The sequence below is a fragment of the Lindgomyces ingoldianus genome, assembly GCF_010093535.1.
Source record: "Lindgomyces ingoldianus strain ATCC 200398 unplaced genomic scaffold BDR25scaffold_5, whole genome shotgun sequence".
NCBI classification, from domain to species: domain Eukaryota; kingdom Fungi; phylum Ascomycota; class Dothideomycetes; order Pleosporales; family Lindgomycetaceae; genus Lindgomyces; species Lindgomyces ingoldianus.
In genome coordinates, this window is record NW_022985166.1 from 745311 (window position 1) to 764210 (window position 18900).

Sequence of the window (18900 nt, forward strand, 5' to 3'; positions counted from 1 at the left end):
TCAGCTCCGATGATCCTTGTGGTATAGACTAACTTCATAGGCTTGTACAGTTTTCGATTCGGGTTTCGGGGCTGAAGCTGGAAGGATTTGACCCCTAACCATTCAAAACAGCGATCCCGATCCCTCCTCCATAGTTTCAAATCTGCCTCAGTAAATTCGGTTATTTATTTGGGATCAATTAGATTGAGCGCTTAGCGTGTTTAAGAAAGTATAAGGTGAGCAGAGGATGGGGTTGAGGCTGCACGAAGCAAAGAACACATTGATGTTTCCACCAACGCGGCCATCCGTTAGTACACCCGGCTGTACAGTACTGCAGTGCATCATATTTGGTACCATTTAGTAAGTATGGAGGTGGCTGTCAGTACAGTAACTGTATGCGAAGCCTTAATACGAGCCGTTTATGGTGGTTTGTATAGATTTTGGGTAGAGGAGGGGTGCAGCGTGGCTGCAGGAGGGGTAGAAAGCGCAGTGGGCGCAGAGGGGCCTTCGAGTAGTCAGAAATAAATCCAGATTGTGCTAATCCTGCGGGTTTTATTAGTAATTTATAATCTAGCTAAAGACGTCTACGCAAAGGATCCTTTACTTAACCAACTGCTTAAGTAATAACAGCAGCAAGGCTAAGTCCTCTACCGAACGCTCTATAAGAGCATTTAGCATCCTTACTATCTTAGCAACCTTGTGTGCAAGAGGTGCTTCTTACACGCTAAACAAACTGTTTTAATTAATAGAAGCTGCCTCTTATACGCAATAATTAAGGCTATAGGGCTGTAGAAGAACTAGGTGTATAATAAGATAGCAAGCAGCAATTGTAAACAAGCTAGATAAGTGCATTAAAAAGTAAGAGGTTCAGCTTATGAGGATGATTAATTCACCTCTGCTCCTACTACTCCCTCCCAATTAGGTTAGATGTTTGCAGTACTCCCGCATGGCTCACGCATGAATCTCACGATAGCCGCATGTTGCCAAGACTTACCCCTTTTTTGCATCTATATAGACCCTTAGGTACACTCCTTTAGCAATCAATCTAGTTCCTCATACCCTAGTGCTCCTCCTAGCTTCACATTAGATATCCCGTAAACGGCCTGTTATACTCCGTACAGTACAGTACAATCTATTTATTCACCCGTTACAGTGTACTACTAGTAACCCTCCCTTATCTACTCAGAACAGTGCAGTACACCGTAAAGCCTCAAAACTACTCCGTTACGTACGGATGGCCACGCTGGATTCGACGCATAGAGTTTTGTGTGCATTCGTGATATTGAAAGTCGAAACGTTAAAATACTGCGTCTTCTCGCCTAACTTAGGATATGGCAAGAGTACCTCAATTCAGAAAATGGCATCTTATTGACGTTCACTCTGATTCCAGCAGGGGAGTTGTGACAGACTATACCCTAATCATATTCTACGTAACATGATGCAAATGCCTATCTACTCCCTTTCGTGTGCTTGTTCAACTCTAGCAACCTCCCTATTTAACTTATTCCCTCCTCTCTACTTTGCTCTTGCATTTCCCATTGGCCTAAATCTGGCACAGGGGTTCCTTTTTATATATCTTTCAGGCAAATTACTGGCCGTGCTAGTTGTTGCTAATCCTATATCCTGTATTGATAATTAGAGTCTTTGAGAACAGAATTACTACCGTGCCTGTAGAGATCGTGTACTTGTCGTCAAGAGCGGATTTTGCAGGTTCAGTTATTCTTTCAGTGACAGCTGAACATGGATGGATACGAATCGATTCGGCGAGGACAGATTTTAGAAGCGGTTCGGATACTATACTGTGGATACCATAAGCATCAGATTGCTTTTTTAAGTGTTTCGGCGATATTGATATGACCTGTTTCGGTGTTTCTAAGATATATCAATAAGTCGAAGGTAGTCGAAACACGACTTCAAGTAGCACGAAATGAAGTTTTTATACTCGACTGATGATGCCCTGTAAAATCCGGAATCAGACGAACTTTGGCGCATCCGGAATATCGCATCGTGATATTGACGACGCACATGACTTCATCTCACAGTTTCCATCATAGGACAAAGCCCTGGCCCTCCAATCTCCCTCCCCATAAGTCTCAAGTCTCACCACTGTCCTCCCTAGCATCTCTGGAAACTCTATGCTATTAAGATCCCGTCCCGAACCCTCCCTTCTATCTCTTTTTTCCCTTCCCTAAGTACCTGGACTCCACTTCAACCTCTCTAGTCTCCTTTTCTCCTCCTTCTCCAAATTAAAGAGACTTCGAAACGCAGTCAACGACACCATTATAACGGCTACACACGCTTCAACATGCGTCAAGTACGTCTGCAAGGGACCATCGCGGATTTCCCCCTGAGGATTGAAGAGCACTGCGGCTCGGACGATGGAGATGATAATCATGACGATGGAGAGTGACATGAATGTCCCAACTGCAAGTTTTTGGCGGAGGGTTATTCGAACCCGGTGGAGGACAAGGACGGGGATTGTGACAACTACCCAAACATTAGGGAAATCTCCCGAAATTAAAAAAAACGGGATGAACGTACTTAAGAAGTCGGTGACGCAATCTATAACGGTTCCCGTGTAAGAAAGCGTGATATAAAGACGATCTTTCTTCGGTCCTGAGCATTTTGCTGAAACTCATTAGCAACACCTTCACAACATCTTGCAAATCAAGTCACTGAACACTCACTACTCGCCTCTATCCCAAAATACGGACACGCCAAAAACGGATTAACCACCAAATACACCCACGCACAAGCCATCACCACCACAACCCCCCAATAATACCTCCTCAAGCCCACCGTTCTTTCCACCGTCTTCCAAAAGAAAGCTAAAAACGCAAACTTCACTGCAAATATTGCCGTCCAACAAAGACACTGAAACGAATCGATATATGCCATACTTCTGGATACTAAGGACAGTAGCTGCGACATTGGTAGACGCTGAGAGAGTGTTGGGACCGCTGCAAGTGCCATGCCGAGGTAGATGTCGTTTATAAGAGCGTACATAATGCCGGTTCCTGCAATGAGGCAGGCGGTGCCTAAGAAGAGGATGCAGTCATCTAGGTTGAATGGGCGGTGGTAGCGGAGTTTGAGGAGGACGCGTCCTGATGCAGAGAGGAGTGCGATGGTGAAGAAGAGGCCTGAGGTGATCTAGGAGATGTTAGAGATTGCTGAGAGAAGAGAGAGATTGAACATGCAAGGAAAGGTAGCTTCTGAATATGAGTTGATGCATCTGCAATCTGCGCCCAATCTTCAAAGCCCGATACCATATTCAGTGACTATCACGTGACCGTAAAACCCGATGGGTGGATCGTAAAATTACTTTTGAAAGGTACCTGCGGCTGATAATTTCTTTGAGATAGGCTTCGTCTATTCACATCTTCAACTTTTGCTAGTATTGCCAGCAATTCTAAGATGCTGCCCTGCAGCGTTTCTGCGACAAAAAAATAGGAGGGAAAAGGTCTTAAGTAGGATACCGGGATCTTGGCATTTTTATCCAGTGCATCTGCATTAATGGGGGCCGATACAGAGCTGTAAGCAAGGGATAAGGATCACTGGTGTCCAGCCATGCCAAGTACTTTGATTCCCGATGCTAATCCCCCACCAGGTTAATGCGAAGTAAGCAATGACATCATGAACGAAGAGTTTCGAACTGTAGCTCGGCACCACCGACAGCACTACTGAAACCTGGCGGCGTAGCAAGCGAACTAGGATTGGAAAGTCAATTCATTTAGCATAAAACATCCTCAGGACTTCTTCGCCTTGGGTACGCGCGCAAGCCAATAGAACGCATATGTCGCCACAATATTGACAACAACATAAACAACGAATATCCCAAAATCTACCCATCGGTCCTCAACATTGACCCCAAAGCCCTTCAAGACTGTATTCGCATCTGTCACCGGGCAAAAGAGACATTCGGTAGTAGACGATGGGTTCATCACTCGACCACCAGCACCGGCGGAGATGACATAAGATGAAAAGTAGTCACCGCATGTGCGGTTAGTAGGCGCCATAACGCGGAGAACCTCCGTTGAGGAGCAAGTGATGGACGTGTTCCCAATCCCGGCGCTTATCATTCCGTGGATGAAGTAGGTCAGAGGCGAGACGCGGTACATGAATTTCCAGAATTCAGGGAGGTCATCTGGCTTGACGAGGATACTGTGAATCGCATTAGCCCGTGTTGACATGTGTGCGATGAGGAGGAGCAACTGACCCACAAAAGATGATACATAGGTAGAAGAACAAGTTTGCCATATTGACCGCGGTCTCCGCATGCTCAATAGCGGCGGCTATTGCTTGACAAAACGTTGAGGAGAAAAGGCAGAACATCCAGATGAACAGGAAGGCGAGAGCAGCGCGCTCGTTCATTCCAAAGCTCGAGTCACCGTTTCGCCATAGACCAGTAGGATAATACCAGGCCACGAATACGAGTACTGCAATGATTGTCTGCCATGCTAGCTCAATAGCAATGTGTGAGGAGATGAAGACAGTCCAAGAGTATGTTTTTGATCTCATTTCTCGGGCTTCAAAGATTGCGCGACCGCCCAGAAAGCGGGGGATGATTTGCTGGTCGGCACTCGTGAAAATGTTTGTGAGAAGGAAGATGGAGAATATGATGCTGACGAGACCCTGGATATCATTAGAGCTCGCGTAGAATGAGAAACCGTTGAAGAGTGCCTGAGAAGAGTCAGTACTAGTCCAGGTTTAGTTGAGTGGGAGTTACAGACTGCACCGACGCAAAGCGCCACCTTGGAGTAGAGATATGACGGCGTTCTCCAGTACTCCTGGAAGATTCGGTAGATGACTTGGACGAATTGTATTGAATGCGATGTCGCAAATTCATGCGAGTGATCCGATGGAAGCTCGGGCAAGGCAGTAATTGATGCCCGCCTATCCGAGAGAAACTTCAACTGCAGCTTCACTTTATGTCGCTCACCGCTATAATACCAGACGTCGGCCCATGGGATCGTGTTTTCCGAAGGTTGTGTCGCACTAGTAATATCCAGCATCCACTCAGCAGGATTCTCATGGTACTTGCAAGTTCGGGCACCATGCTTCTCGAAATAGCGAACCATCTTCATCCCATTCGCGCCAATGTCACCGAAATAGAGTGTGCTACCACCTTTCTCTAGAAGGAGCAGCCGATCGAACATATCAAAAAGCTGGGCAGACGGCTGATGAATGGTGCATAGGACTGCTTGACCATTGTTGGCGAGCTTGCGAAGAAGCGTGCAGATTGACCACGCCGTTTGGCTGTCGAGACCAGATGTGGGCTCGTCTAAAACCCTGTAAGCACGCATTTCGAGGCGAGATAATTTGTATATACCTAGAAAGAGGAGGAGTTCTGGTCGGGCAGCCATTTCAATAGCAATGCTCAGGCGTCTGCGTTGCTCGACATTGAGACCTTACGCTGCGTAAGCACCTTAACCTTTACTTTCAATACGTAGTCACTATGCTCACCTTCTCCTGGGACTCCCACAACGGCATCTGCATAGGCCTCCATTTCCAAGAGTTCTAATACATGATCAACATAATCTATCTTCTCCTGCATGGAGCGAGTTTTCGGTTGTCGAAGAACTGCACTGAAAGCCAAAGCTTCGCGAACGGTCGAAGTCTGTAAGTGGATGTCTGCTTGCTGCACGTATCCCGTTTGGCGTTGGAAGCTCGTCCGTCGAGGTTGGCCGTCGACGAAGATGTCACCCGTTACGATACCAGTCGAAACCCGGGACGCTAGAACGTCCAACAGGGTGGTTTTACCGGCCCCGGTAGCACCCTAATATTGCATTAGTATATAACGCTTTGAATTCTAAAATAAAGATCATACCATAAGTGCAGTTAGACTTCCGGGATTAACCCAACCGTCTACTGCATTTAAGATCCTTCGAGTTTCGTTCTTTTTGACTTTAACGTCGTAGCATACATCGTTCCAATGAAGTACAGCCGTCTGATTTTGCACTGCTCGACACTCCGGAGTGTCCTCCGTTGAGTCCCTCAAAGCCGAATCCTTCCGTTTCGATTCTACCAAGGTAATGACAGAGGCGTTGGTCTCCTCGTCGATTGAGTTCTTCATTTTCTTATTCTGAAGAATACGGTGCTTAAAGAGCAAGATTTCTCCTTTCGATCGTTCCGCTGGGACATATTCAACGGCAAGTAGATATATGGCGCAGTATCCGACCATCAAAGCTGCCATCAGGGCAAGATTTCTACACGCCATTAGCCATCAATACCCCTGAGAGGAAGTGCAAAGCCATGGAACTAACCTCCAGAGGTGGTTTGTCGGGTACCTGAACTTGCTCCAAAGATATGCTGTACCATCGATGAAGTTTTCGCCTGGCCTCGCGCCCACAGCTGGGCAAATGAACGAGGTACCGGTAACACCTTGATAGTCAGGACCAGATGGAACGGTGGCTGTGCAAGGAAATCACCTGTTTTGAAACTACCATACACCATCAGAATCTCCGATGTCAAGAAGTTTCACCAGCGATGCTCACCTCATTGATCATCAAGCTCTCGTAGGCGTACGCAATAGGATTGATGAATCTAATCCACCCAAACCAAGGCACCATATACGGGATTGGGACTACAAATCCGGTATAAATAATGAAGTTAAGAACCATAATCGCTCCTGGGGCCATGGATTGCTCGATTCTCTTCGACAGACTTCCCATCATTCGGAATACCATGGACATGGTGAGTAATGCCGCAAAACTGAACAGGTAGAAGATGAAGAAAGCAGAAGGAGTCCGTCGGAGATTCGTCATGAAATAGAGAGCGAGGTTAAAAAGGAGAGAAGTGAGGATCTTGTTGGGTAGATCGCAGATCATTGAAGCGCAGGCTTCGGTGAAAGGTTGGCAAAATGCATAGTGTGACTGTTTCTCAACGATAGGTCGTTGAGCCCAAATCGTTAGAATCTGTCACTGTGAGCGAACAGCCAAAAATCGAAGGCCTCTTTGAATCTTACCTCGAGGCCACTTGTACATGCGTTGAGCATAATAGAAAAAAAGAGAAGCAACGCTCGGCTATCTACACTAGCGCTTGAATCCCCAAGGTTATAGAAAACGCTGCCAACGATAATACCAATGATGGCGTTTCCAATGACTCCAGATATGGTTGGCCCCGAGTTGTTGGCGAGTCGTTGAAAGGCTCTCTTTCCGCAAATAGCCACTTGCTGCATTGTGGAAATGGCGTACGGGGAACGTAGAGCTCTTGGAACACCAATAATCCTACTCTTCTCCTGGAGAAACTGTTTCAAATTACCCGGATTTAAAGGGTTCTGATGGTTGAACTCTTCAATGTCCCTGCAGATGAGTCCCCGCTCTAAGCTTTGCTTCCACATATTGGCAAAGTCATCGGCGGTTCGCGGTACCTGTAATTCATAGCCATGGGCTACAAGGCGCTCAGAAGGATTTGTTAAGGACGTTAAGAAGTCAGCGCTCGTGACTTTTGCGGGTTTCACGAAACCCATGGACGTGAAGTACTGAACGGCGGAGGCAGTTGTTCCAAAGTAGATCTGGCGACCTTCATATAGCAGCATGACTTTGTCGAAAGTCTACAAGGATGGAGGTTAGCTTGGTCGGGTATCTACCTTTTCCTGCTCCTTACTTTGTAGATGGCTTCGGAAGCCTGATACACGCTCACTAGGATGGTGGAGCCCAGTTCATCTGCCAAACCTCTCAAAATGGCAATGAAATCTGAGGCCGTCGAGCTATCAAGGCCCCGGGTAGAATTATCCCAGCATTGGATCTGACTTCCTCCCATGAAGGCCTCTGCAATGCTTGCGCGCTTCTTCTCACCTCCGCTCACACCTCGGATCATGTCGTTCCCCATTGGCGTATTGAAGGCATCTTTCAAATTGAACATTGATGCGACCCATTGACTGGAGTCTTGTACATAGTTGGATGCGTTGGACCTCTTCGACCGTGCACTTGCGGCGAATGCTAGCGTCTGACCAAGTGTCAACTCGGGAAAGTGAACGTCGAGCTCCGCGACGTATACTGACTCCGCTTTGCACTGGCCGTGCAACTCGGAGTACGAAAGCCCTAGGAAGGTCAGTGCTATTTGCCATTGCAACATGTTTAAGATAAATACCCTCGTAATTGAGGTTGGAATCATCGCTAACGACAAACCCGTGTGTATCTCCCGCAATCGTCTTCAGAAATGTTGAACACCCGCTTCCTGGTCTCCCCAACACGAGAAGCATTTCTCCACTTTTCACTAATCCGTCCATGGAATGCAGAATCTGCACCTTCGAATCATGACGGTTCCCAACCAAAGATCTAAGATACTCTGGTACCGCGAGGACATAGCTCCCGAATGTGTGCTGGTAATTTGTGGGTGAGAGAAAACCGTGCACCTTCAGGTTCAAAAATGACAGACCAAGTTGCAACTGCTCCTGCTCTTTCCTGTGCTTCACCCACTTGCAGAGAGCGGTTTCACGGTCCCCATCAGCTGGAAGGCGCGAGGCGGTCGAGATGATGTCAACGCTAGAGATACAGTTGACCTCCGCGTTGACTTCTTTGCTTTTCCTCACCATTGTATTTGATAGCACTCTCGTCGTGTGCTTGGATACTTCTCGAATGTCAGTGAAAGGACCATGGAAGTATCACCTGTCCCGGAGACTTCACCACTACATCAGGCATCGGCTGTACCACAGCGACCACTGAGATCAACATTACGATGGCGTCCATTTTGATCCCTAATTTGGGTCAGCTTCCAGGGTGTTTACTGTGTAGTGTTTCTATGGGACTGGGATCGCCTGCAGACTCCGTGTGGCTCAGCTTGCCGTCGCTTAGGTCGTAGCGGACCGTTTCTAGGCTTGTGACTGCCAGGAGCACCAAGGACCATGACTACCTCTGCTTCAGCGGAGCAATATACTCCATGTACCACCCGAGATGTCTGGAGATACAGGACTGGAGTTTCACATTAGCGTTGATCAATGCTCGATCGAGAACCCTGCGGTCCAGGAGAATCGCAGTCAAAGGCCAAAATTCGTCCGAACCATAGGCTGCAGATGTGGCGGCGACAAGCAATGCCCGGGCGCAGCCTTATTTTCATCCCGGGAGATGGCGTTCGGCTGGCTGGGGCTGCATGCGGGCTGAATCCTTCAGCTGCATGTCGGTCTCCGAAGGAGGCAAGCCTATCCTTGTCGGCCCCCACACTGTTCATCCATCCCAACCACCGTTTCACGAACCCACCCATCAACGTCCATCATCACACACGGCGTTTCCCCCCTCTCTATGTTGGCGCCTCACAGACTTGCTGGCTGCAACCTCCCTGCAAGGCGCCTTTTGCGTCCCGCTTGTGCCTCCTCACCGTCCGGGCCGTGGTTCTCAGCGGAGTCCAAACAGATTAGAACGTCCCCTCATTTCCCTTTTGGGACAATGTGCTGGCCTCATCTCACCTCATCGCGGCATTGCAAGCAAAGCTGATTAATCTATCAACCGCGGATGTTTCTCTATCGAGTGATTACACCACAAATCGCCACGACGCGTCGTCCAAATCCGACCTGCGCACCAGGTCTACCATCACCTTCTTCCTTGGAGGCGCAATCTGAAGCGACATGTTACTCATGTCCTGCCCTGGCTCACACCACCCCCCTGAGGTTGCAGGCACCATATCAAATCTCGCTGTGAGCATGGCCACCATCGCTGCAACCTCAACCATTGCAAACCCTCGTCCTGGACAGAGGTTGATGCCGCCCCCAAATCCCCGGAACGCATGCGCTGGCGTCCGTCCGCAAAACCGATCGGCTACGTAGGTATCTGCCGTCTCACCCCACATTGCCTTGTCGTAGTGCAGTGCTTTGTTAGCGATGATGACAACGGAGTCCTTTTTCAACTGGTAGCCTTCTTGCCCGACAGAAATGTCTTCCATGACCATTCTAGGCCCCGTTCCGGTAGCTCGAAGACGAAGCGCTTCTTGGATCGTTGAGAATAGGATAGGCGCTTCTTTTAATCGACGAATGTCGATGGTGCGCACGTCCCCTTCTAGTGACATTTCCGACGTGGTGATAGCTGTCACCTGTCGCCGGACTTCTTCGAGTACTATCGGATCACTGAATACGTGATAAATGGTCCAGAATGCGGTTGGGACAGTGTTCGCAAGGATGGCAATTCCATTCACGCACTCGAAGCGTGCGAGATCCTCGTCGTCAATGTGGCCTTTCAGAGCAGAATACCGGGCGTTGACAAGCGAGGAGCCGTCCTTGTAACTTCCAGCCGCGAAGTAGCGATCCATTGCTTCAACCACTGTCTGCCTTCCTGCCAATGCCTTTGCTGCAATGATATTCGGGAGAACACTAGTCATCAACAGCATAATGGTGTCGTCTGCAAAATTCCTAAAGATAGCCAGTCAGACTTTGTGCACGAGGTGAAAATCCATGCTGTTAGCATCGGAATTCAGGGCCTGAGACGCAAATCACTTACCAAAACCCTACTTCAACCTTCTCGTCTCGGTAGGGGTTCGCAGGTCCGTAGACGCTCTCGGTAGTTACCACGGTGATCTCATGCTGGACCCACGCCCACAGATCGACATTCCTCCTGCTCTCGGGCTTTGACAGAAGCTCATCCAAGCGCTCCTTTGTGACTTTAGCTGCAGCGCGATTCATATCTTCAACTCCACCTTGCGGAGACATGGCATGCTGCGTGGCCTTCAGTCCTTCTATTAACAGACTTGAATCCCGAGATTCAGGGTGGAGATTCGCAGTAAGACTTGCCGACGACCGTTCACTCATGCCACCTAGCTGCGTGGTGAATTTAGCCTCCATAAACCAGAAGGAAACAGATTTTGGGAGTTTGTGCAAGGAGTGCATCAGCTCACCAGAGCTGACCACATGGACTTTGCCTCCGAACATTGATATGGAGAAGATCGGAAAATTCCATTTCAAACTACCAGATTTCTCACCAAATCAGTCTCAGGTTTCTAATAGTTTTGTGGGAACATGTGGCCTTACCTTAGGTTTGTGTAGTATGCAGTTCTCTGCCAGAAGAGACCAATGACATGGCCGATGAAGGGCACCGGAATTGTCGCCGGGACAGACGGAGGTTCATGTGAGACCTTATTTGCTCCAAAAAAAGGTCGGAGGATAAAAGTTGCGATAACAACGACTACGGCGAGCAGCAGCTGCAAATTGAAAGTCTCCGCCATGGTTGTGGTTCCAAAGTAGAGAGAGATTTGGCCCCTCAAGATGACACCAATGTATGAGATTTATACAGCTGAAAGTTCGGATTTGGAAGGTAGGGGGAACGTGAAGAGATTCAAAAGATCTGCGGGTACACGTCCGTCCAAGCCGCAGCGCTACCTTTTGCTAGGGTCGGCATATTAAAAGTCCAGATCAAGATTCGCCAACTGTGACTTAGGTGGCGTCTAACATTAAGCGCCCACCTGTAGCCTAAATCTGAAACGTAGGCCCCAAAGGAACTATTAAATGTATTTTCAGGTTGTGGCAGTGGGCTGAGAAGCTTGACTGCGCCGTGCCCCGACCCTAGCTGCACGTTCCCGGTGGCCCAAACGTAGAGTTACCGGGATCAGGATTACGCCTGGGCATTCTGCTCAGGGATCAACGGTCGTGCCCTGTCAATAACGGCCAGGACCAGCGTTCTGATCGGGCTCTTGAAGGTGAGGCATCTCTGCCACATTATGGAATTATCAGGTCTCAGGGGCGGAGTATTCCTCGCACTCTCCTAAGGTAGGTAAGTTGCAGATGAAAGGAGATGACGCGGTCTAAGAAAGTAGTTACTTCTGCACACCACCACCGACTCAGTCTTATCCTCTTTTATATATCTCCAACCTCGAAGCTCTCACGTCTACTCCACTAATTTCCACACTATCCTTCATTGTCCATTCCAATTCAAAGAAGGCCAGTGTAGAGATGATCAATATGCTTCAAGACTTAGTTCAAGAGCTTCACCAGCCCAGTGTCGTCTTTGGGCTCGTGTGTGGTCTCTTATATATTCTCTCCGTGTGTAAGGACCGTCCGCAGGTACGTTCGCGATGCACTCCGGAGGGTCATGGCGCTAATGGTGTCCGTAGTTCCAGAAGGTTATCTCCACTTCAAGAATATGGACCACTGTATTGAACAAGTACCTTGCGTACAAGTATCTTCTCAACGGTGCATCCATGATTGAAGAACAATATGCCCAATCTAATGGCCAGCCCTTCGTTATTCGAACTCCTGAAAAGATGAATATTATGGTCACCTCTTCAGCGCACATTCAAGAGATAGACAAGGCACCACGACACCAGCTTTCCCTCCATGCTGTCGCGAAGGAATTTCTTCAACCTAAAAATACGATGAACGGCTTCGAATGGAAAGACCAGCGCGGCATTGAAGGGACCGGTTTCGTCCGCGCAATCCGCAATCTGCTCACTGCACGACTTCCCGAACTGATTCCCCGACTGTCCACTGTGATAGAAGATCAAATCCAAGCCGAAGTTACCCAAGCTAAACAAACCAAAGATGGATGGGGTCGTATCCCCCTCTTTGCAGCAGCAAAACATATCGTTACACGCACAAACTGCGCAGTCTTCTTTCCCGCCGAGCTCTCCTCTAACCCGGAATTTGTGCAAGCCGCCCTCGAATTCCCAGAGGATGTGTTCTTCGCTGCAGAGATTATCCGCATTCTCCCCCGCGGCATCGCTCCATTCCTAGCCAAGCTCGCGACCAAGAATCATAAGTCCACAACTGTAATGTACAATTTCCTCTACCCGGTGGTTCAGAAACGCATGGAACTCTCCTGCCTTGCGCCAGAACTTCGTGGAGAAGAGGAGCCCAACGATGGTGTTCAATGGCTCATCAACACCACCCCGAAACGCGAATCCTGGAGCACTTCGCGCCTCGTCGGCGAGATCATGGCAGTCTGGTACGGCTCTCTCCATACCCTTGCCATCGCGACAACCTATGCACTAGTCGACCTCTACTCCCGACCCGAATACATCAAATCCCTCCGCGCTGAACTCTCCTCTTCAATGTTCTTTCAATTCCAATCCACAAGCGAGGGTCTCCCAGAAATGGACTCTTTTCTAAAAGAATCCGCGCGCCTCAGTGCATTCGAAAGCACAGGTGTGCGTCGACAAGCACTCGAAGATTTCCGCTTTTCAGACGGCCTGCTTGTCCCCAAAGGGTCCTGGGTTTGCGTTCCGCACCGCGCGATGATGCGCGATGACCGCCATTTCCCGGAAGCAGATAGATTCGACGGGCGACGCTTTCTACCCAGGCTTCCGACGCCGGAGGCGCTAGAGGCGTCGAGGCTGAGCCAAAGGTCGAATGAGTGGCTTGTTTGGGGCGCGGGGAGAATTACTTGGTGAGTTCTAGACCTGTAAAGTGCACGTGATGTGGACTTTAGCTAATGATGGTTAGCCCCGGCCGCTTCTACGCAGTAGTAGTACTTAAACTCGTGCTAGCAAACATGCTGCAAAATTATGATGCCGAATTAGAGCCTATCAAGGGGAGTAGAAGTGCGCAATGGAGAACTGCGTTGATTCCAAGGGCAGGAATCACGTTGAAGGTGAAGCCGAGACAGATATAGGACATATACATAGACATAGACGTCTGCATCCTGATTTCTTTTGTTGGATACGATTCTTGGATAAACGTGAGCATACCTAGGGCATATTTCATTTGTTATGTTGGGCGCGGATGGCCTTGTACAGGCCTCAAAGTGCATCGTTTCGCATTGCATTTCTTTATCGCTGGCTGGCCATGGGCTGGATAGATACCCGACTCGCGAGTGTTTCGAATTTTTTGTTTCCACTGCTGATTTAAAAGTGCATAGTATGGTGATGTGAATATATATTATCAGATTGATCGTGTTAGAAGTATTCCCGGGATTGCTGCAAGCTGTGAGGCTAGAGGTGGGAGGATTACAGCTCTCTATCCTTCGTAAATGTCGTGCAACCAAATCCTGCACCGAAGAACAGGTCTCTGGGTCCCAAAGTGCAATCTTATGCAGCCTAGATATGCGTCCATACCCAGATTTTGGAATGTGAAGGTCGCAAAAATTAAAGTACAGGTACATGGCAGGAGATGAATAGATTTTTGCGTTTTATCTATACGATGGCGCCTCGAACTCACAGACCCGATATACACCTCTCAATTTTCCCCCTCCCCCTTCCCAACCCCCTTCACATTCCTCAACTTCTCCCTCCACCCCCCCTCATCCAGACACCACTCCACCGCCCCCTTCAACTCCACCTCAAAATCTACTTCAGGCTTATACCCCAGCCTCGTCTTCGCCTTCTCAATACTATAGGTATGTGTGAAGCATGCATACTCCACCTGCTGCTTCCCCAAATTATATGGTCTTTTAGTGCCAAACGTAAAAATCCAATACACCCACTCGAGAAAACTGGCCAAACCTAGAGCAAACCACGACGGCAGATTTGTAACTTTAGGAGGGGGGTTTGGATTCCAGCCCGCGAATTTCCAGCACAGACGCGCGAAAGACCAGAAGGGGTAGGGAGAGCCGTCGTTGATGTTGAAGGCCTCTCCGCTGGTTTTACCGGGCGAAGTGAGCAGTTCGGAGGCCAGGAGGACGTGGGATACAGCGCAGTTGGATGCGCTGCAAAAGTCCCATAGGTTCTTGCCGTCGCCGAGGGTTGCATTAGTCTGACCTTTTGCAAGAGCGCCGAGACAGCCGGGGATGGTGGTGTGCTCCCGGATGCCGTATATGATGGGGAAGCGCAGCGAACCAGTTGCCAGATGGCCTGCCCACGTGGTGCCTTCTGTGGCCGGATTGTTGGCGTCCAGCACCATGATTTCGGCGGCTGCCTTCGACTTTGCGTATGGCGGGCTCTTGGGGTCGGTGTTTGCGAGGGGCCAGTCCTCGGCTAGATTGAGGTGTTCCGGCCCTTTCGCGAGGGTCGATGAGGACGTGAAGATGAAGGCGTGCACATGCTCCGACTCTTTCGCGGCCTTCAACAAATTTCTCGTCCCGCGAATATTGACGTTTTCATACTCCTTCGGCGTGCCAGTCACAGGCGAGGGCGACGCCGCGTGAATGATTACCCCCGGCTTGAGCTCATCGACCAGCTTCTTGATTTGGTCGTGCTGGGTGAGGTCGCCAGCGTGGTACGTCGCGCCTTGCACGCGATTGCTGCTGCTGGCGGCCGAACGGCTGAGCACTGCAACGCTGGAAAAGACCGATTGCTGGACAAAATACCTCACTAGGTGGTATCCCACGAAGCCCACGCCGCCGACGACAAGTACCGAGTGCTGGGCAGTGGGAGGTGAGGCGGCCATGATTCAACAAAGTTCTCGCAAGCAATCGCTGTGACAAGATCGCGAAGGGGTTGTATGTCTAGCACGCCTGCCTTAAAGCAAAACCTGCTCGACACGTAGCTGAGAGAATTCCCCCAAAAATGGGGGGGATCGGAACGAGAGAGGTGAGGCAGTTCCGACATGCAAACGCGCCATGTGAGGAAGGGCCGCGACTGCCACTGAGGTCATGGCGGCCCGGGGCGCCTTAGCGCCAAGCCATCATTATCCGAACGGCGAGACGGGGCTGCAGAAACAGGCCCGTGCCATCCCTCCGCACCTGCGATATTAAGGTGTGGCTGGGCTCCTTGGTGCATTTCGCTTACCTGCCAACCATAGTCGACCTTTGATCCCCGAGCTGCATATCACATGCAGAGCCATGCAGAGCCATGCAGAGCCATGCAGAGCCATGTAGAGCCATGTAGAGCCACACCCTCCACCCGTCCCAAAGCTGCAAATGCCAGCATCGCCTGCATGGCCTTCGGGGTTCAACCTCCCAGGAGCCCTCATCTATTCCCGGAAGCATCCCCGTCCACACAGCTCGCCGTCGCCTCTTACAAGTCGATCTCTCATCTGACATTCCCCCTCCACCCCAGAGTGGTATTTTTGCTCAGCACTGCCTGCAGATCCCTCTGCCGGCCAATTCTCATGGCCTCTTCGGTCAATCTCACTCCTCCGTTAAAGCCCATTGTGGGCGCCTGCATCTCATCTTGTGCATCCAACTTCCTCTCCGAACTCAGCTCGTCTCCTCTGTCGGACGACAGGACCTGACTTCAATCCCACTCGCTTCTTGTCTCGACCAAAGCATTGCTCCATTTACTTGTGAGGAAGAAGCCTGAACGCTTGCCACCATGTCTCAAATCATGTCCAACCTGGCGAACGCCTCGCCTGAGATGTTGCAGTATCTCTCTAACACTCCTGCTATCCCGCCGCCAGTGGGCGTGCAGCCAAACTTTATCGACCCAGAGTCGAGGAAGTTGACACAGGTGGTCACTACTTCGGTCATTTTGGGCTTCATGGTGATTTTCTTCATCAACCGCATATACACTAAGCTGTTCCTCATGAAGAGGCTCACTTGGGATGATGGTAAAATCCGCATCCCTCTATACCGGACTTGGTAGCTCACAATTCTGCAGCAACCATCGTTCTCGCTTGGTTTAGCTGCGTTGCCTACTATATTGGTTGCACCTGGGGCGTGGAGAGAGGCCGAATCGGAGTTCACCAGTGGAACATCTCTATCCTTCAAGCCGCCAGTATGGACCTTCTGATCGTGAGTCCAAAATTGAATTTTTTCCAAATTTGCGGACATTAATATTAGGCAGCCCGCTTATCTGATCTCGGTCCTCACGCCACTCACCTTTCTGTTCCTCAAGTCGACCTTCTTCATCCTATACCTGCAGCTCTTTGAGCTGCAGAATCGTCTTCGAATCGCAACTTGGATTGGTCTCGGTGTGACCTCTTTAACTTACACCATTTTAACCATCCTCGTCTTCGTCTACTCGACACCAAAGAGAGGAGAATCGTGGCTCGCTCACCAAACCACTCCCAACATGCACAGGCAACTTCAGATGTCTGTTCCGCAGTCCTCTATTGGCCTTGTAATCGACTTGTACATCCTCCTAATTCCCATCATTGGTGTCTACGGTCTGCGAATGTCCACCAAGCGCAAAGTTGGCGTGATGCTGATTTTCCTCTCGGGATTAATGTAAGCTTACCTCATACCCATTTACCCTCATTCACCCGACTTCCTAACGCTCATCCCCGCTAACTCCGAAAAGGGCGTGCATTTGCTCGGCCTGCAGCATCTACTACCGAGTTGTGCTCGACCACACCGCAGACACTACCTGGCACCTCATCCCCGTCAACATCGCAACCCTCTCTGAGATGTTTGTCGGAATGATTTGTGCGTGCATGCCATCCGCTGCATACGCCGCGCGCCGGGAAAATTCCACCTACCAAAAACTCGTGCGAAGCCTATATTCGCACTTCGATTCCCTTAAATCCTCTTGGAATCGCAGCAAATATGCAGATTCATCGCGCGGCTCCTCACAAGAAGAGAAAGCGGAAACGACGCATCCGGAACCTGATGTGCTCAAGTCTACAGATCGCAAGTATGCGCAGTACTTCAGTTTGAATGATACTAGCTTCAATGGTGTTGAGACTCAGACAAACGAGAAGGAGAATGGAATGCTTACTAATGACTCAAGAATTGCGTCTTCGAGTTCGGAACTGTCGCGGAATGCGTCGAGAGAAAAGACCTCTGCTGCCAACATGGTCTGAACTCAAAAACCAGCCACTACGTAGCACGTCGGCCAGGCCACCCCACTGGGCAGGTTTGTCAATTAGCGCGTTTCACGATCCCTTCTGTTATTCCCAAATCTAGATCCAGAAGGAGCGATCCTTCAATCAGATCAGATCATCTCACAGAAAAGCAAAGTGGGTCTCCAGGGGAATTCGCGGGTAGCATATATCTCTGTCGATTCAGCGCTCTAGGGCTGGCAAGTGTCATGTTTGAAACATTGATACCTAGAGTGAGGGGAGCTACAATCTGAAGTTCTCTTTGTAGATACATGACGGAAATTATGGCGTTTGAGGAGTCGAAGTTATACCCAGTGTTGAAAGAAACACCCAAAAAGTACAATTAGAGGAAGTACGTAGTGCAAATCGCACAATAAAAAAGAGGATTTCAAATTCATACGAACATCTCCTGCATCGTGACTAAACCAAAGATTCTAATACATTTCACCTATTCCATATGAAGCGAGCAGTTTCGCTTCAAAGTATTTCCATCCCATTCTTACCACTAGCCCTGAAATCTGCCCACCGTCAACCCACCACCATCCCACCTCCGAGATTCCCATCGCACGCGGAACCTCATCCAATCCCAAATCCTCCGAGATCAACATCCAAATCCTGGCCAAACTCACCCCGGACCCACCCATGCCCAATCTTCCAAAACCTGAAACAGTACCCCCGCATCCCTCAATCTCGCCAACAATCTTCTCGAAAACGCCTTGCGATAGAACCATGGTCAACCAATGGGGCATTTACATTCGCACCCTTCAAATACCCCCCAGTATGTGCGCTAACGACCTAGGATTAGAATCCTCCCGGTGGTGCAGCGGAAGACAGAAGACAGCGGGAGCTTTCCTTGTTGGGAATAGGGTCGGGGAATTAGGGAATCACACATTGAGAGATGGAGTTTTTAGGCAGGTGGAGGGTTAGATTTGAGTTGAAATGGCGATCCGGGTAGGTGGCGGATGAGGGTGGAGGCACAGTGCAGGTTATTTCAGGCGGAGTTTGGAATCGTTGGCGACATTTGTGGAGATGGCATATGGCACGTTTCGGCTCTGTGGCGTTTTGACTTTGGCCTTGTTAAGAAGAGTGGGGCGGGGCTTGCGATATAGTAGGGGTGGGGGTGCTGGATGGATGCGGGCTGAGCCTGAGGTTGCTTTCGGTCAAGAGTTCAGAAAATTGATACTACGTCTGTATTTAGGTATTTGTGCTGCGGGCTAGTACATAGACCTCTCTGCGCATCGGTTAGAAATCGGTGCGTTTAGCGTAGGAAGACATGATGGTTTACTTAAGAGAAAGTCATGGAGTTTCTTCCTGCGTGAAGAAACGGAGGGTTTGCGTGGGACGAAGTTGTAGGCTGGTACTCGGAT

General features: G+C 49.6%; 8 protein-coding genes across 8 annotated transcripts; 4 read left to right on the forward strand and 4 right to left on the reverse strand.

Moving 5' to 3' along the window:
• Positions 1-906: 906 nt before the first annotated feature.
• BDR25DRAFT_350618 (uncharacterized protein) lies at positions 907-1793 on the forward strand (the record flags this gene model as incomplete). Its single annotated transcript, XM_033694722.1, has 6 exons — positions 907-958; positions 1171-1207; positions 1240-1275; positions 1308-1352; positions 1387-1539; positions 1619-1793. 6 exons carry the CDS (start codon positions 907-909, stop codon positions 1791-1793), a joined length of 498 nt encoding a protein of 165 aa, XP_033552053.1.
• A 99-nt stretch (positions 1794-1892) lies between these two features.
• BDR25DRAFT_100895 (uncharacterized protein) lies at positions 1893-3427 on the reverse strand. Its single transcript, XM_033683437.1, has 4 exons — positions 3177-3427; positions 2667-3129; positions 2521-2607; positions 1893-2466 (listed from the first exon to the last, which is right to left on the reverse strand). The coding sequence occupies exons 1-4, from the start codon at positions 3246-3248 to the stop codon at positions 2168-2170; spliced, it is 921 nt and encodes a 306-aa protein (XP_033552054.1). The 5' UTR covers positions 3249-3427; the 3' UTR covers positions 1893-2167.
• Positions 3428-3725: 298 nt separating this feature from the next.
• BDR25DRAFT_310641 (ABC drug exporter AbcA) lies at positions 3726-8515 on the reverse strand (the record flags this gene model as incomplete). The annotated part of the gene is made up of 11 exons (XM_033691168.1): positions 3726-4140; positions 4196-4659; positions 4710-5260; positions 5309-5386; positions 5443-5755; positions 5807-6185; positions 6243-6390; positions 6461-6893; positions 6944-7531; positions 7585-8021; positions 8071-8515. 11 exons carry the CDS (start codon positions 8513-8515, stop codon positions 3726-3728), a joined length of 4251 nt encoding a protein of 1416 aa, XP_033552055.1.
• Positions 8516-9447: 932 nt separating this feature from the next.
• BDR25DRAFT_310642 (cytochrome P450) lies at positions 9448-11127 on the reverse strand (the record flags this gene model as incomplete). The annotated part of the gene is made up of 3 exons (XM_033691169.1): positions 9448-10318; positions 10407-10868; positions 10934-11127. The coding sequence occupies 3 exons, from the start codon at positions 11125-11127 to the stop codon at positions 9448-9450; spliced, it is 1527 nt and encodes a 508-aa protein (XP_033552056.1).
• A 525-nt stretch (positions 11128-11652) lies between these two features.
• On the forward strand, positions 11653-13747 carry BDR25DRAFT_279199 (cytochrome P450). The gene is made up of 3 exons (XM_033687736.1): positions 11653-11962; positions 12013-13283; positions 13340-13747. The coding sequence occupies exons 1-3, from the start codon at positions 11852-11854 to the stop codon at positions 13506-13508; spliced, it is 1551 nt and encodes a 516-aa protein (XP_033552057.1). The 5' UTR covers positions 11653-11851; the 3' UTR covers positions 13509-13747.
• Positions 13748-14140: 393 nt separating this feature from the next.
• BDR25DRAFT_203831 (NAD(P)-binding protein) lies at positions 14141-15079 on the reverse strand (the record flags this gene model as incomplete). Its single annotated transcript, XM_033684425.1, has 1 exon — positions 14141-15079. A coding segment is annotated over one exon (939 nt), but the record flags the coding sequence as incomplete, so codon positions are not given.
• A 602-nt stretch (positions 15080-15681) lies between these two features.
• BDR25DRAFT_340071 (uncharacterized protein) lies at positions 15682-17929 on the forward strand. Its single transcript, XM_033693462.1, has 4 exons — positions 15682-16321; positions 16372-16505; positions 16558-16940; positions 17014-17929. The coding sequence occupies exons 1-4, from the start codon at positions 16087-16089 to the stop codon at positions 17513-17515; spliced, it is 1254 nt and encodes a 417-aa protein (XP_033552059.1). The 5' UTR covers positions 15682-16086; the 3' UTR covers positions 17516-17929.
• On the forward strand, positions 17900-18447 carry BDR25DRAFT_100983 (uncharacterized protein). The gene has a single exon (XM_033683438.1). The coding sequence runs from the start codon at positions 17991-17993 to the stop codon at positions 18330-18332; it is 342 nt and encodes a 113-aa protein (XP_033552060.1). The 5' UTR covers positions 17900-17990; the 3' UTR covers positions 18333-18447.
• The last annotated feature ends 453 nt before the right edge of the window (positions 18448-18900 follow it).

What these genes read in the sequence shown, in the direction of transcription:
- BDR25DRAFT_100895 (XM_033683437.1), bottom strand. Translation starts at nt 3,248, where the DNA reads ATGGTATCGGGCTTTGAAGATTGGGCGCAGATTGCAGATGCATCAACT. An exon ending in TTTTGGGATAGAGGCGAGTA is followed by an intron (nt 2,608 to 2,666) that starts GTGAGTGTTCAG and finishes AATGAGTTTCAG; the next exon opens with CAAAATGCTCAGGACCGAAG. An exon ending in TTGCGTCACCGACTTCTTAA is followed by an intron (nt 2,467 to 2,520) that starts GTACGTTCATCC and finishes ATGTTTGGGTAG; the next exon opens with TTGTCACAATCCCCGTCCTT.
- BDR25DRAFT_279199 (XM_033687736.1), top strand. Translation starts at nt 11,852, where the DNA reads ATGATCAATATGCTTCAAGACTTAGTTCAAGAGCTTCACCAGCCCAGT. An exon ending in TGTGTAAGGACCGTCCGCAG is followed by an intron (nt 11,963 to 12,012) that starts GTACGTTCGCGA and finishes TGGTGTCCGTAG; the next exon opens with TTCCAGAAGGTTATCTCCAC. An exon ending in GGCGCGGGGAGAATTACTTG is followed by an intron (nt 13,284 to 13,339) that starts GTGAGTTCTAGA and finishes AATGATGGTTAG; the next exon opens with CCCCGGCCGCTTCTACGCAG.
- BDR25DRAFT_340071 (XM_033693462.1), top strand. Translation starts at nt 16,087, where the DNA reads ATGTCTCAAATCATGTCCAACCTGGCGAACGCCTCGCCTGAGATGTTG. An exon ending in GAGGCTCACTTGGGATGATG is followed by an intron (nt 16,322 to 16,371) that starts GTAAAATCCGCA and finishes ACAATTCTGCAG; the next exon opens with CAACCATCGTTCTCGCTTGG. An exon ending in ATTTTCCTCTCGGGATTAAT is followed by an intron (nt 16,941 to 17,013) that starts GTAAGCTTACCT and finishes AACTCCGAAAAG; the next exon opens with GGCGTGCATTTGCTCGGCCT.
- BDR25DRAFT_100983 (XM_033683438.1), top strand. Translation starts at nt 17,991, where the DNA reads ATGAAGCGAGCAGTTTCGCTTCAAAGTATTTCCATCCCATTCTTACCA.